This window comes from Pygocentrus nattereri, chromosome 6, assembly GCF_015220715.1.
Source record: "Pygocentrus nattereri isolate fPygNat1 chromosome 6, fPygNat1.pri, whole genome shotgun sequence".
NCBI classification, from domain to species: domain Eukaryota; kingdom Metazoa; phylum Chordata; class Actinopteri; order Characiformes; family Serrasalmidae; genus Pygocentrus; species Pygocentrus nattereri.
In genome coordinates, this window is record NC_051216.1 from 13,847,925 (window position 1) to 13,864,496 (window position 16,572).

The following is a 16,572-nucleotide window of genomic DNA, read 5'->3' on the forward strand; positions in this document are numbered from 1 at the left end:
GTTATTATATTAACTATAATATTATATAATTCTATTAAATACTAATACTATTAAATACTAATGTTATAATATTAGTAATACTATTACATGGTATTTATCCACTACTATGAACAACCTATAAACTACCATTATTTACTTTTACACAGTGCGTCTATGAATTAATGTGTAACTACTATTGTTTACCTACTAAATACTATAAATTACTTGGTAACAACTATTTCTTACTCAAGAACTGCCATTATTTACTCAGCGTCTCCTATGAATTATATAATAATCCTTGTTGTTGGGCTCTGAGTGACATGCTTATCCATATTTTCATAATCTGTAATAGCTGGGATCAAAATCCTCCTGTTTTGTCCAGTGATGAACTTTAATGTGTGCTTTTTGTAGATGAAATGTCTAATAGAATGTAAAATCAGTAACCGTGCTTTTACAGAAGCCTAATAGGGACGTTAGTGATCACAGTTAAATGACTCACTCCAGGCTCACACCGTGGATCTACCGAGTATGGCCTGCCCCTGGGTGTCTACTGATGATCTGAGAGTCTGTCTGCATGGATCTGTGTCTGTGTGTGTCTGTCTGCTGGTCTCAGACCCTCAGAGACTCTTTTACTTTTTAACTCAGTTCAGCAGTGTGCCAGGGTCAGCGAGTTGAGAGAGAGAGAGCGAGAGAGAGAAAGAGAGAGAGAATAGACAGTTAGTGAGAAAATATGTAAGAGAGAGAAGAGGAGAAATAATACTGAGATCACGTGGAGGTGGGAAATGAATGCACAGAGAAGAAAGGCTGGAGAGGATGACAGAATGGTGCATGTGAGTGAGCAGGGAAGAAAAAGGGAAGACAGAGAGAAGAAGGGATGAGAAGAGAGAAACAGTGAGTGAAGAGAAAGGCAGAGACGGAAAGAAAGAGAAATAGAGGAGAGACGGGGAGAGAGTCGGGGGAATGTGAGAAATCAGATAAAAATAATGAGAGAAAAGAGAGGGAGCGAAAGAGAAAGAAAGAGAGAGAATAGATCATGGGGAATGAGTGTGTATGTGTGAATTTGTGAAAGAGAGAGAGAGAGAGAGGGAGAGAGAGAGACCTAGTAAAAAACATTTTGCTGAGTGGGTTTGGGCAGAGGATGATGAAGCTGTGTGTGAGTTTGGACTGAGGGTGTGTTTTGGGCTGTTTTGTCTCCGGTGTGTTGAGACTGGCTCTCGTGAGTGTGTGGCTGGATTTGCGTGTGTGTGTAAGTGTGTGAGCTGCTGCACTGGCCTGTCTGTTAATCTCGTGGTGGGTTTGAGCAGAGGGTCAGTGCTGTACTGTATGTATTCACACAGTCAGTGAGTTATAGACATGTAAGGACGTTTGTGTGACAAAATCGGTGTTTATGTGTTTTATTGTGTGTGTGTGTGTGTGTGTGTGTGTGTGTGCAGAGTGCAGTTCAGGGAGAGGCTGCTGGAGCAGAAAAAACAGGAGCAGGAAGATAAAGGCAGACTAAAACAGAGAGAGGAAGAGGACAGAGAGGAGAGACTGAAGAACCTACGTAATCAGGTACACTCTCTCTCCCACTTTCCCCCCATCTGTCTCTTTTTCTTTAGTTTTCTTTCATTCTCTGCTTACTTGTCTCCCCCCCCCCCCCCCCCTCTCTCTCTCTCTCTCTCCCCACCTCTCACTAGCTTTGGATGATAGTAGCTATACTGCCCTCGTGTGGTAAAATCTAATACACCAACCATCCGTAGATAATGTAGTGCTCAATCTCTGAACGCTCTCCAATCCTCTGCTCCGCTTCACTGCTGGGATACTCCTGTTGGCATATTATCAGCTGGTATTTATGAGTATAGCACTGCAGTGCTAGTCTGATCTCAGATGTACACTTCAACATAACTGATTTGTTTCCCTGCAACTTCAATGGAATTGCGAGGGAGAATTGTTGGCCCCTTAGTTTGCTTAGTGGAGAATACAGGAAGAGGAAGACTTTATATTGACGTAATAAGCCACTCAAAGCTGTGTGTTACAATGATTTTACCACAATAAAGGGTGTTACTAGGCACGACATGAACACACAAGAATGACATGATTAAATACATTTACGTTCAGTTAATAATTGACATTATATTAATAATAATATTGTGAGAGCAATGTAGCTCTTTTATGGTAGGCAGTGGTTGCCGAGCAACATATCGATCAGAGATTATTCTGTGAATACCACACTGGGTAACTTGGCAAGTGAATACAGAAATGCGCAGTTGTATTTGTGCATATGGAGTATTTTACAATGACTTGGAATGTAACCAATCAGATTTTAGAAATGCTATCTGCTTATAAAAGGCAGTGAAACTACTCTCCAGGTGAGGTTTCACAGGGTATTCCTCAGTGTGGAAGCAGACACTGGAATGCAGAGTTTATCAAAAAAAAAAAAAAAAAAAGGACAGGTAATATTTGTTGTTTTATCAGATTTGTTATGTGTCTTGACAAGTCACAGCTGTTATGAGCTCCACCGTGATTCAGTGCAGTTTCATTTAGGAATTGAGGAGAGCCAATTTGATGGGTTGCATGCATCATGCATGAAGGAAGAAAGTAAATCCCATCTCATCCATCTCGGCTTGTTGCATTTACTGGAAAGAAATAGCCAGCATGTGTTTGAAACACGCTAAACATTCAGCATTTTCAAATGGCCTTCAATGTATCGCTTTAGTTTAGACTTGCGGGGTGAAAAGCTGGTGCTTTAATAAGCTTTACTAAGCTTTACTAAGCACTGCTGCCTACATTTGAGACACAACAACACTACATAGATCACTGTAATGGGGGATGATTCAAGTTCATGTTTTTATAGACAAATGTGACATGTGTTCTCATTTTCCTATCATATTGAATCGTATAAACACACACAAAATATCAGGCGTATAATCCTCTGCAACTCTTAAGTTGGACAACGTGTTAAGACCCATAGAAGATAAAATGCAACATTCTGTATGTAACTCACTGTCCATATAATCTGAATCAAATCTACATCAATCTTGCATAAAAGTATAATAAAGTGACTTTGCTGACTGTGAACTCAGCGTGCACTATATGTCCAAAAGTATCCACTCACCCCTTCTAACTAGTGCATTCAGATACTGCACCCATTGCTGATGCATATAAACCTCTATAAACCTCTGCCCCATTGGGTTGTAGAGCAGGGGAACATCAGTACCTGAGTTCATTAATGCTCTTGTGGCTGAATGCAATCAAGTCCTCGTAGCAATCTTCCACCATCTGGTTTAAAGTCTTCCCAGAAGAGTAGAAGCTGTAGCAAAGAAGGGACAAATTCCATATTAATACTCATGATTTCAGAAGAAATGCTGCATCTGCAGGTGTTTGCACACCTTGTATTTAATAATATATTTAACTATAGCTTTGAAACATTGAAAGCCCTTTAATGCATATGCTATTAAGATTTGTAAGACGTCTGAGGAGAGGCGTGGGTAAACCTTGCCATCACACTGTTATGTGAGTCTGCTTACATCTTCAAACCAACAATGGTTTACACAATGTACAGGGCAACAGGCACTTTCAAATTATGTCAAAAACTGAAAAATGAGACAAATGGAGATACGAGGTTTTCTTCTGACAGCAGTGATATAGAGACTATATACAGTACTGCGCAAAAGTCAGAGACCACCTATCACTTCTATGTATAAGCTATTCATTTTTCAGGAGATATTTCTGAGGAGTTTACATGTAACATAATCACATTTGAATAAGAACATCAAAGGGAAATAATGAAAAGTTTTCAAAACGTAAGTTCAAAAGATTTTTAAAAGGTATTTAAAAAGTGGGACTTCTGGAAAAAATGGCTCATCCGTTCAATCCCCAAAAAATTCTTCACATGGTAACAAGTAAATTACCTACTTTTATTCAACCTAAATAAATACTTAATGATTCTTTCAATCAACTTAATTTTTTGAGTTGAGTAAAACTAGTTCAGTTGCTTGTTACTACATGAAATAATTTTTTAGGTTGATGTGATGAGCCACTTTTACAGTGTAGACCACTAAACAACAAATAAACGATGGACTGACCACCCCAGAGTCCATATCTCAACATCACTGAATGTGTTTTGGATTACTTGGATCATGACAAGCAGAAAGTGCAACCAACTTCAAAGACTGAACTTTGGAGGTGTAAAATGTATAGATTATTTTTAAAAAACTGAAAGCAAGTCTTCCGAAAAGAACGGAAGCTGTAATAAAGGTAAAGGATGGACACACTAAATACTGAGAAATGTAATGTATTTGGTTGATGAGGCCTCTATGTAATTTTATTTTAAACATGTTTTCTCCCATCTGAAAACGAGTAAATTCTACGTAATGTCTGTTTTGAGTGGTCTCTAATACAGTACTTTATGTGTCTTTTTGCAGGTTGCTGTGGTAGCAGAAGCAGACCCAGAGAGGATGATGGGACAAACCGAAGCATGGAGAACCCGTCTTGAGCCTGAGAAAGAAGAGTTTACACTGCAGAAACCCCTGTATCACTTACACACATATACAGATACACAGGTAACATAAACGCACAAAACAACCTAAAAATGCATAGAATTGAATGGATTCAAACATGTACATTGTTTTTCCACATGAATGAGTGAATTCAATGCATCATATATTTCAGCACACACATATGCAAATCATGCAACTAAACATCAAGGCTCTCCACATCTAGTCCTGGACATTGTTGCTGCACAGTTTGGTGTTTTCCCTGCTGATAAACCCTGTTAAACTATATTCAACTCATTAGTTAGTTATTAATATCTGAATCTTCTTCTTCTTTCGGCTGCTCCCTTTAGGGGTCACCACAGCGGATCATCTGCCTCCATCTTGCCCTATCCTCTGCCTCCTCTACTTTTACACCAACCATCTCCATGTCCACCTTCACTACATCCATAAACCTTCTCTGAGGTCTACCCCTTCTCCTTCTACCCGGCAGCTCCATCTCCAACATTCTTTGACCGATATATATCCACTATTCCTCCTCAACACATGTCCAAACCATCTCAACCTGGCCTCTCTGGCTTTATCTCCAAACTGCTCCACCTTCACTGTCCCTCTGATCTGCTCATTTCTAATCTTGTCCATCCTTGTCACTCCCAACAAAAATCTCAGCATCTTCATCTCTGCCACCTCCAGCTCAGCCTCCTGTCTTTTAGACAGAGCCTCAGTCTCCAAACCAGACATCATAGCAGGACACACTGCTGTCTTGTAAACCTTCCCTTTCACTCTTGCTATCCTTCTGTCACACATCAGCCCTGACACCCGTCTCCACCCACTCCATCTTGCCTGCACCCTCTTCTTCACCTCTTTTCTACTCTTTAGTTATTAATATCTGAATAAGGTTTACATAAGCAGAAAAAACACACAACTTTGCATGCATATGGCTCTGCAGGACTAAAAGAACATATACATGCATGCTTTAAAAAACAACAACAACAAACAGTTAGCACTGAGCACTTTGACAAATAGTGCATCAACTTTAGCCTTTTCTCCACAATGCATGTTGCAAAACCTGCTCTTTCAACCTTGAGTTCATGTAAACGGGTCAAAATGTGACATTGTGCCTCCCATAATTCTGAATGTTTAGCTTCGGTCGTGCTGAAATCCTATAAATAGCTGGAAGAATGTTTTACTAAGGCTAAGTGGACAAATCCTTACTGGAATATTCACACAGCCAAGGGCCAAGGCCAAATATTGGTACTCTGTGTTGAGGCCACACGGCTCTTATGGTCTGTTGCATAATGAGGAGAGTTACAGGTTCATGTCCTCTGATGTGAAAACAGGAGCGGCAATAAGTGACTGATTTTAACCAAGGTAGATGGAGAATTGCCCACAAAATCTTTAGGTTAAATGTATAATCAATTTAGAAGATCATTTCAAAATCAATGTGAATCAATACTGAAGTTATTCAACTCATCATTGGCTCAGAATTGAGTTTCACTGACATGTTTCTCAGCAGATTTCAAGACCGGCTCCTTATATAGTGGAACTGAAACTTGGTATACATAATATCATAATACACACACACACACACACACACACACACACACATATATATATATATATATATATATATATATATATATATATACATAAACTCATACATAATACGTACATACACATGGTCTATAAAATAATTAATGTGAAAAAACAAAGTTTAGAACTCAACCAGTGTGGCTGGGGGTTCCTGAACTTTCAGCTCATTAGTCAGTTTTTGAACTGTAACCCTTCCCTGCAGTAGTCTACACGTCTTGGTGTACCTCAGAGTTAGGCTATCACCAACAAAGATAGAAAATATGATTTAGAAATAAAATTGATGAAAGAATAAAATTGGATGTACCTACACAGGGTTTATCTACAGAATAATATACTATTTAATAAAATTTATTTGTGATAAGAACATGGGAAGGATGAAACCTGTGCTAATCATGCCCAAAATCAATGTGCCAACAAGCCCACCTACATCAGCAACACTGCTCTCTATTTACTTCATGTTAGGTAGCTATCATTACTTATCAATGGCATTCACAGCATGCTATTTCTACTAACTTCCATAACTCAACGTCTATCTTTAAAGCATTTCAGTATTGTATTTACTCAGGGAAACATTTCTTATTACAGAAAAATCAAAAGGTTATGCTCACTTTAACAGACTCTGGCATTAAGAGTTCCCCCTACTGACCAACCCCTGTGCCAGCCAACCTCCTTCTCCCCTACTTCCTTGCAACAGTTGAGTGTCAACAAAGAAAAAAAGGCCTTCTGCCAAGTTTGAACATTTTTTCAGTTCATTTTCTGTCAATTAACTCCTCAAAGTAACAAAGCAAAGCACTGTAAAACCATGTCTATGAGGATAAATCCTTGTTAGTGTGTGCAAACTGGTTCAGGCTTGGTTTGGGTTTCAAATTTAGCAGTACCAGTTAGGCCTGGGTGGGTCGGGTCACAGGCTACAGGTTGGGTTCAGGCTCCAGTTTCACTCCTGTGCAGATGAACAAGGCAAGTACGTTAATCATGGGTGCACTGTTTGTCAATATGCTTATTGATCAGTTGTTCCAAACACTGTGTATGTTACAGATTGTGGCTGACCCCAGGGTGCGTATAGAGCAAGCGCTCAGGACGGCTGGCCTCCACCACACGCCCTATGCCAGAGCACTCCTCTCTGAGATCCGGCCGCCAAAGCCTCCCCGAAGGGACACAGAGTCCACTGTCCTCAGGTCCTAACCCCACAGTTAATGTTAATGCAAGCCAAGGCCTTGAGACAGATTTGTTAATGTTTCACCTCCAGCCCAGGCACAAAACCAAAAATAACAAAATAAACCACGATGCCCCAGACGTTTGCCCTCAAACAAGTACAGGAAGACAGCCAGAAAGAGAAAAGATCATTTCCCTCTAAAATGCACTACCATGTATTGCTCTAGAAAATTAAATATTAATTTCAGATGTGAATTTTATATTGCCTACATCCATCATGGAAGAGTGGGAGATGTAAATGTTTCCATTACTGTTGAAGGGGCTTTTAAGAGCTCTGCTATTTTGCCTCTGCTGGAGCCTTTATTGCATAGCTGAAAGACTGAAATTTTGAATAGAGACGCATTAGAGAGTGTAGTGCATGTATTAATGATGTTACAGAATAAAAACAAACAAAAACACATACTGGCTGGCAACATGCACTGGAAGAGAGTGGATACAGGTTGGATTTAAACTGTTGTGAGTTGTTTGGCACGTAAAGGTCCACTGCACATTTATGATTAAAAGCATGGCTCATCTTCTGACCACCCAAGTTACGAATGCATGATATATAGTTCTCATACCAAACTAATCCTTGCAGATCTCTTTCCAAAGAAGAACAAGCTTGTTTTAACACTATATTTATTCACAAAGCACATTTACATGCATTTTGTTTCACACATAACAGCAAATAAAAAATAGTTTATAAAGCACATTTGTTCTGCACATTTAGAATACAATACATACATAACAAATTCATAAGCAAAGCATGGAGTTTCAACGTCCATCTGAGCAGCATCTGTGTTAAATAATACAAATACAGACAAATGAAACTCTATTTACACTGTACAGAAGTCAAAGCACAGCACTAGCATAAGTTTAGCACAAGTTTGTTTCCAGGCTTTCTTAAGTGTTCTTAGATTCTGAATGATGATGCCCATGTGTTTCTTAAAGAAGGAGAAGGTCTAATGTATCTAGGTCAGCGATGTTGTATTATAGTCCCACAGCACTGCATCGTTGAGAGCGGTGGGCACAAAACCTCCTCCGGAAGGTCTACTTTTATGTAGGTTTCACCTCCAACCCAAATCCAACAAACCTCATTCAGCTAATCAAAGACCTCTGGAGGCAATGATCACATGGATCAGTCTGCAGGAGCAGGGTTGGTGACCGCTGGTTTAGAGCTTAGAGCTCCACCTCAGCTGATGCTGCTATTCAGTTTTCAAGTTGAATGGCGCATGTTGGGGTTTGGGGAACTTGAGTATGTGTAAAAAGCCAAATTAGGCATTCATTAAACATTTCTTGGTGAAAGAATTAGGGCAGGGGTGTCAAACTTAACCACAAAAATGGCCATATTAAAAAATCTCAAGAAATCTGTGGGCCTGTTGTGTTTTTACTTTAGTTTTATTTAACATTTTGCCACGACCCCAACTGGCCAATGTTTATTCAAAATATGCCAGAACAAAAACTAGGCACTGTGGCACACGGTGAACTGTAGTACAGCTCATGGTGAAATGCACTAATATCAATAGAAAATTGAAATAAATCTGCAGGCCAAATAGGATTGTGCGATGGGCCTTACTTGTGGTTGACACATGGGAATTAGGGTAATTCTTGGCAAATTCATTTGGGTGATCACATTTTGCAGCTGATTCTTGGTGAATGTGTTTTGATAATCAGACGCAGCTGAAAGCATTTAGGCGATAAGTCCCAGCCGTTTCTTGATGAAGTGGGCCACGAGACACTGAGGTCTCTGCTGGTACTCCACCAGAACATCATGAGGTGTGGAGATCTGATCCCCCTCGAACCGGTTCAGCAGAGTCACACAGATCACTGCAGCTGCATAAACACATTAATAGTCTGATTAACACCTTAACAGCATGCTCATTTAATTAGACTGTTTCGCTGAATTTATGCATCATTTAATGCAAATTGGTTGAAGCTGCGGTGTGTGACATTTCCTCACAACTCCAAAAGAAATGAACATATTAAATCTGTAATAAATTAATGTATTTATTATGGAATGTAATTTATTTTCGGTATCTTGAGAACTAAGATAAACTTTCTTTCCACACCATCAAGCAATGTCCTTTTTCCTTTAAATCTAAAAATAATCACTGCAATCTTCGCAAAACTGCTTGCAACAGTAATCTGTTTAAGGAATTTTTGCATTTTGAGTTCTGTCTGTGGTTTTTAAAGGGCAAGCATGAATCCAATTACCTGTAAATAAGTGAAGTGACAGTTACACCACTTTGTTACTCTAAATCACACAGTATACTTCTAACAATGTAATTGCTAAAGTATTATTGAAACAGCCTGAGAATGGTTTTCATTGACATACATTTGCACAACTCAGTCCTCTGCATCATTAAAAGCAATCTCCAGCTCTTTTCAGTGTCTGGCAGCTTATTTACCATACGCTCACCTGGGGAGCCAAGAAGGCTGAGTGAAATCTAGTGCAGATGTTTGCTTTTGGGGCTAATGTGCAGAACACATGGGCCTGAATAACCCTGAAATTATGTGATCAAGCACTCCCCAGAAGCCCAGTACGACTAGTTTAGAGTAGGTTTGTTTTCACTTACCTTAATAATGTTAACATAAAACTTGTATTATAGACCTGTGTGACATCTGTAGTTTCACAGATGAAAGCTAAACATGCATCACCACTTAAAATCTGTGGCAAGCCTGTAATTTCTGAATAATATTCGAACAGTTTTCCTTGTCGGAAGCGTGCCGTGACTGTACTGACTTAATGACAAGGCTGAGGAAAATAGTTCAGTCTACCTTTAAGGTTGCAGACACGACTCATGGCAGCAAATACTGTGGACTCCATCTCAATATTCCTGACACCAGCCTCATGAGCCTTCCTCAGATAGTCCAGCTTCTCCTCAGTGGAGAATGAGCACAGAGCACCATCCAGTCGGCCCTGCCCTGTGAATCAGGTGAGTCAGGTGAGGTCATGATTTCTGCTCATAAAATGCTCTTTATTAAATAAACAAGGCAGAAAGGCCACTCAGACACCAGGCAATATAGTGAGGAGGTCACTCTCAGCCATAGGACTCTATGGTAGACACTTAACTCAACTAACCAAACCCTACACAGAATTACACATACCCACAAGTTACACTAACGACCTACAAGAAAAATAATCTGTGATCAACATTGATCATGTTGAAGCCTTGCAAAAAGGTTAATATTTTAAAGATTTTACTTTTCACTCAAATTGTTATGCTAATAAGATCATTTCTATTGAAAACATAATATTACATTAGAAAGAAATGCAAAATAGAAGCTTTTTAGCCAAATATATATATGAATGGGCCATTACCGAATGTCCACTTCTTTGAGCTGCACTGACACTGACTTCTGATGGTGTGCTAGCAGGGCTGTGATTTATAATGATTGACAAGTGAGTAAGTGGTCCCAGCCCACAGTACAGTATGCTGTACAGTCCACTCTTTGAGGGTAAATCATCCAAACCAATAGAAATGGACCACAATTAGTACAGTTTCTGTATATTGAAGCTAAGAATGTTTATTTCTCTCTTGTGTGAAGTTACCGTTTCTGAGATAGGAAGTTCTCCTATGACGGCGATGATATGTGAGTAACTTTCAGCCCACATGCTACATGACAAACTTCCTACAGTAAAGGGTTGTTCTTTACCTTCATAGAAGTCATGAGTGCACATGGTGTTTCCGATGACTGTGGGGAAGTTGGGCAGCTCAGTTGAACGTTGAAGGAGCTCTCTGGCCACTTCTTCATCCAGCTCAGTGCTCCTGATGATCACTTTACCTAGAATCACCTGCTCAAACTGGGGCCGGAAGAACGAGTCCACTGCTTTATCAGTGATCACCACGGTGCCGGGGGCAAGGCCTTAAGATACACACACAAGATAATATTTATGGCTTTGTGGGGGACCTCCATGTCCTTCTGTGTGACTGCAAAGGTTAGCTTGCTACACCTAACCCAACAAACATGTAAATATTCACATCTATAAGTTGGTAAGTGGTTAGTATAGTGTAGTGGGTAAAACCTCTGCCTTGTACGCTGTAGACTGGGGTTCAATCCCCGCCTAGGTAAACACCCTATACTATACCAATAAGAGTCCTTGGGCAAGACTCCTAACACTACCTTCGCCTTCACAACGATCAAATTGTAAGTCGCTCTGGATAAGAGCGTCTGCCAAATGCAATAAATGTAACCTCAATGAAAAAGTGCAGCCTGATACTCAACAGTTCTCAACTAGGTTACCTAAAGTCAAATGACCTAGGAAAGATGATTTAAAGGATCACATTACTCTAGAATTTATAGAGGCATTACATCTTTGCTAGGTTTCCTTCAGGATCAGTAAAGTGTCTGTCTTTCCTTCCTTGTATACAGAAAAGTCTGATGCAGTCCATTTCCCACACCGGTTGTAATTAGTGCAGAAGCTGTGCGATTATCATTAACGGCACACTAGATTAAGTAAACAAATGAGGCCTCCTGGAAAGATGGTGGTTCTGTATTGTGCAGTGTGGCTAACAAACTGTAAAAGTGAACATTAAGTTAGATACCGATTCCACCGGAGGTTCCAATGCGGAAGAGGATGACATCACGACAGCGGGCATGGTACAGCAGCTTGATGAGCTCATGCAGCATTATGGAGATGGAGGGCACACCCATGCCATGCTGCACAGAGAAAGGATGAACAGACTGTCAATCACTGTCATTCAACCCATGATGGCCATAACACACGGGCATAAAGCACTTGAGGAATGAAGGTACTACAAAAATGCACATATCTCACTCCTTTTTACAGTAAACATAAAATGCAATGTTTCTATCAGTTGAACTATGCATTTTTCAGTTATATAGATGGAATATGTTCAGTTGTAAAACATCATTTTCAAAACAAAAAGCAAACTTTACTTTGTACGTGAGCAAGAGGGTCAACATTCGAAAAAAAAGATTTTTAAAAGTTGTTTAAAAGCTATTTTTTGTACACCATTAAATAAGATGGTTCTTCAAGGGTTCTTTAGTAAAGAAAATTGTTCTCTATAGCATGATTTGCATGATTAAAGGGTTCTTTTTCATCAAATTGATGTAGAATATGCTACAGATGGTTCTATTTAGCACCAAAAAGGGTTCTACCATGGTTACAATGTCAAGCTTGTAACAATAAAAAACCCTTTGTGGTGTTATATAGGATCCTTCACAAAAATGTTCTATATGAACCCATCTGCAGCATTCTGTATTCTCCATCAGTCTGAAGAACCATTTCAAGGTGTAAAGAAGCCTTTAATCATGCAAAGGCATCTTTAAGTGTTAATGGTTCTATGTAGATCAAAATTGCCTAAGAACATTTACTTGTGTAAAAGTGTGTATTTATGGAGAGGTGTGCATTTTTTCACAGTAGGAGGTTCTCATACACCCCTTTCACTCGTCATTGCTCACTGGCAACTCAACACAGTCACAACATTTCAGACATAGAGAGAGAACAGTGTCCTAGTTAATGTTATAGCAGAGGTAAGGGATAAAATATTGTATTAGATTATATTAATGAAAAATGCCCATTCTGCCAGTGGAATAGCCACAAGGGGAGCTGCAGAAAGACATTAAAGAGGTTGAACCCTGCTACATAACAATAACATAACCATGCCATAAACATGTCATGACAGATGTCATATGCTCTCATGAGTGGATAAATGCTATCAAAGGTCCTGGCACCTAGGAAAATAAGTTCATTTGATAAGGGTTTTAGGGCTGAAAAGCCAAAATAACTGCTTTATAAAGGCCCAGAGGGTTGATTTATCTTGTGAAAAGTTACAAAATGAAGGTCTGGTGCTGTAGTGATTTAAAATGCTTTGTTATTGTATCTCCAAGTGACTAAACTTCAGTGTACTGGGTAAAAAGGCAGACTGAGTGTTGGGTCCAGTGAGACTGTGCTACACAATGTTCCACCACACAAACACAAATAGGAGTTTTGTCTTACACTGATGGAGAGCACAGGTCCCACTTTGTACATGGAGTAGCGGTCAGTTTCCTCACAAATGTCTCTGATGTTGTCCACACTGCCAGGCAGCTCCAGCTCCTGATGAATGAACTGAGCAAAAGATCTCATCCTATTGGGGCTGCCTCCAACACAGACAAACTACACACAAACAGAGAGAGGGGGGGGGGCGTGACACGATAGGTAGGGTTAATCCTCATCCTACATAGACACAAGCCCCTTCCACATGGTCCCTATACTTTCTCTCTTCTTCTTTTCTGTAGTGCTCTGTGTGAAAATGCATTGATACACTGTAACCTCAATCTCACGTGATTGGACAGCATCAATTTTGCAGTGTTTGACAAAGAATGTTCTCATTTTTTTTGGCCAAAATAAAAAGATTCTAAGGTTATTTTCAAACAAAAAGAAAAAACTCTCCTGAGAAAGATGGGGCAAAAATGTTCTATAAAATAGGTATAATTATGGAAATTCCTTTAGTCATATTTGTGACTTGTTTTGTAATTCTGAATTATAACAAAATAAATCATTCATATTTTAATTCACTTTAAGCTTTTTTTGCTGCACTGATGAGTCATTTTCCTAAGAATCTTGTTCTCTTGCTCTGTGCTCTATAGATTGTGAATTCTGGGTTCCTTTAGGTTCTTTGAGTTCTACACCCACCTTAGTGTCTCCGAACATGGCGGGCAGGTTATGGGTCTTGGTGCTGAGATTGAAGTGGTAGAGAATGTCCTCCTCCATGGTGTCCAGGTGTGGGTTTTTCACATACTGTTCCTGCCTGGGGAAACAACAGCTGTGTCACCACACCTCAACCATGAGATATTAACGCAGAACCACAACACCCAAACATCAGCATTTTCGAAAGAGGAACATCTTTGTTTTCCCATGTTCATGGGAAAACATGCTCTTGTATTAAAGTGCTAGTAATTAGAATCACCCCCCCCATTATCATTAATGCAGTCAATCAGGTAAAACTGTTGTTTCCAATTGCATCAAGTTGGAATTTCATATAGTGTGGTTTCTGAAACAGTGCCATACTGCTATCTATAAAAACAGACAAAAGTACATTGCATAGCAAAATATAGAATTTTCTGTAAACCAGTCAATTTTTATAGATAAATGTTATGCTAGTTGTTGGAATACAAGCTTACATTACATGTGTAGCCAGAGCAGAAGGCAAAATTAGGATAATAGACTTGATTGATTGAACTGCTTTAAGAGCACAATATGAATACAGCACAATACAGAAGTATCCCCTGATAAAGGCCTCTGTACATGTTTCACATCACAAAATATGGGTAACATTATACTTGATCTCAGCTACATAACACTGACATATGCATGCCATAATTTTGTCATAATAGATGTCATTGGCTGTCATGAGTTGTCATGACAGATTATATATAATATTGTGACATTGTCATGTTACCATTACTGTTAATTAACTTTAAAAATATTGTAATGTTTGATATTATAACAGCTAACTCGCGTGCATTTAGCGAAAAAATTAGCACATAACATAAGCTGTTATGACAGTAAACTTTATGGCCTCTGTGATGACAATTACCATGAAAAGCTCACTGAACACAATCTGTCATGATGACTCATGACAAAATATGGCATCTGCAATGACAAATAGTTACCAAAAGAAGTTCTGGAAAGCTCTAGAAAGAGTCCCAGTTTAGCAGATGAACATCAAAGTTGGAGAGGAACAAAAGAGGACTTCTTACTCTATGTATTCACTGGGTTCTTGCCCCATGCAGTTCAGCAGAATTGGTGCCATGGTTGCAGTTATACTTCCCTCTGAAAGAGAAAGATGAGTCACAGCTGAACAAATAAAACATGCAGTTACAATTAGTAACAATAAAAAGAGATGCACATACCTTACACTATGCTAGCAGAACGATTAGTGACTTTTTGAATAAAACGTCCTTAAATCCAAGATAACCTGCAGCGATAGTTTCTCTTTCTGGTGGTCTGCAGTTTAAATCTGTTTGTTTGGGATGGGAACTGATATAGCTTTGGCCCTCCACCCCTGCGGTGGGCTGATTGGTTTTGGAGGGAGGTGTAGCGTCTGTTCCCTTTCTTCTCTTTTCTACTCCCGTCACACTGACTCCCTCCCTCAGCTGGTTACTGGTCTCAGGTCCACTCAACTTTCCCAGACAAAGGAAAACAAACCTCCTACGCAAACAACATGCTGCATTAACCTCTTTGTGGTTGTCTGTGCGGTTGTGTATGGTATCATGTAAATGTAAATCATTAAGTGATAAAAAATAGGTTTGGTTTGTTGTGACAATGTACAGTACATCACATAATGTACGCTATCATCAAAAAGCAGACAGTTTATTACACCTTTAGTGATGATTACGCAACATGAAGGTAAATATGAACCTCTGAGGGTGAGCTGGCATTCACGTGTGCAGTTTTTACATGAGAAGAGAATTCACGTCATCAAATTCCTAAATGTTTTTTTCTTACAGATATTCTGTAGGAGTGAATTTCCCAAGCAGATAACAGCTTTTGAACACTAGTATTTTCAAATTCAGTTATGTAGATAAAAGCATGAAAGGGAGGAATTATTACAACAATAATGAAAGCATTGCAAACACATTTGTCATATTTGTGTTGGCTTACAAACATACAGTTGAGTCCTCGCTAATTAAAAGACAGATAGATGGATGGATGGATGGACAGATAGATAGCCCTCATGTGTTCCTGTCCAAATTATATCTAAAAAATTATTGGAATTAAAATGAATTCTTTTTCATTCATTCTCCATTAATATCATTAAAAATCCAATTAGTACAAAATGAAGAGCTCCTTGCTTCATTCAAGTGCATTTATTTTTTTTCCTTTTCTACATGACAAAGGAGTTTTCATAATATAAATTGGCTCAGCTCATGATTTATTAAAATATTTTCATTAAAAAATGTTCATCTTGACAAACGTGAAGTTTTATTCCTTTAATTGGTGACTAGGAACGTTCACTGATGAACTGACAGCTTTTTTGAATTACCAAGGAAATGAACCAAAGTTAATTGGGTAATTGATTGTAAAATGGTGTGTGAAGCCATTATTTCTCTCTACAGCACACACACACACACACACACACACACACACACACACACACACACATACACTTAGTTTAGTCATTAGCTTTCCAGTTACTTGAAATGTTGGACATTTACAGTTTGAAAACTCCTGAAAATGGAAAAACTCAAACTCTAGCTTGTAGCGCAGCTATTCAGTTGCTCAGGTACAGTAAAGGTGAGTGAGGCCCGACTTAACCCAGGAAAAAATGTGAATGTGACACAGCATTTTCATGTAGTTAAACATTTTCAAGTGGGACGTGACTCT

At 39.1% G+C, this 16,572-nt stretch overlaps 2 protein-coding genes across 4 annotated transcripts in view; one reads left to right on the forward strand and one right to left on the reverse strand.

The window, feature by feature from the left end:
- LOC108423893 (coiled-coil domain-containing protein 148) overlaps positions 1 to 8,556 on the forward strand; it is a 115,147-nt gene extending 106,591 nt beyond the window's left edge. For all 3 annotated transcript variants that reach the window (XM_017691515.2, XM_037539019.1, XM_037539020.1), the window contains exons 14-16: positions 1,413 to 1,530; positions 4,383 to 4,520; positions 7,080 to 8,556. In XM_017691515.2, the coding sequence (XP_017547004.1) occupies positions 1,413 to 1,530; positions 4,383 to 4,520; positions 7,080 to 7,226 (403 nt within the window). In that variant the 3' untranslated portion in view covers positions 7,227 to 8,556. The remainder of the gene's footprint in view (positions 1 to 1,412; positions 1,531 to 4,382; positions 4,521 to 7,079) is intronic.
- On the reverse strand, positions 7,858 to 15,284 carry upp2 (uridine phosphorylase 2). Its single transcript, XM_017691516.2, has 8 exons — positions 15,099 to 15,284; positions 14,946 to 15,018; positions 13,879 to 13,993; positions 13,201 to 13,359; positions 11,783 to 11,897; positions 10,893 to 11,102; positions 10,014 to 10,160; positions 7,858 to 9,068 (listed from the first exon to the last, which is right to left on the reverse strand). Exons 2-8 carry the CDS (start codon positions 14,996 to 14,998, stop codon positions 8,926 to 8,928), a joined length of 942 nt encoding a protein of 313 aa, XP_017547005.1. The 5' UTR covers positions 14,999 to 15,018; positions 15,099 to 15,284; the 3' UTR covers positions 7,858 to 8,925.
- Between the last annotated feature and the right edge of the window lie 1,288 nt (positions 15,285 to 16,572).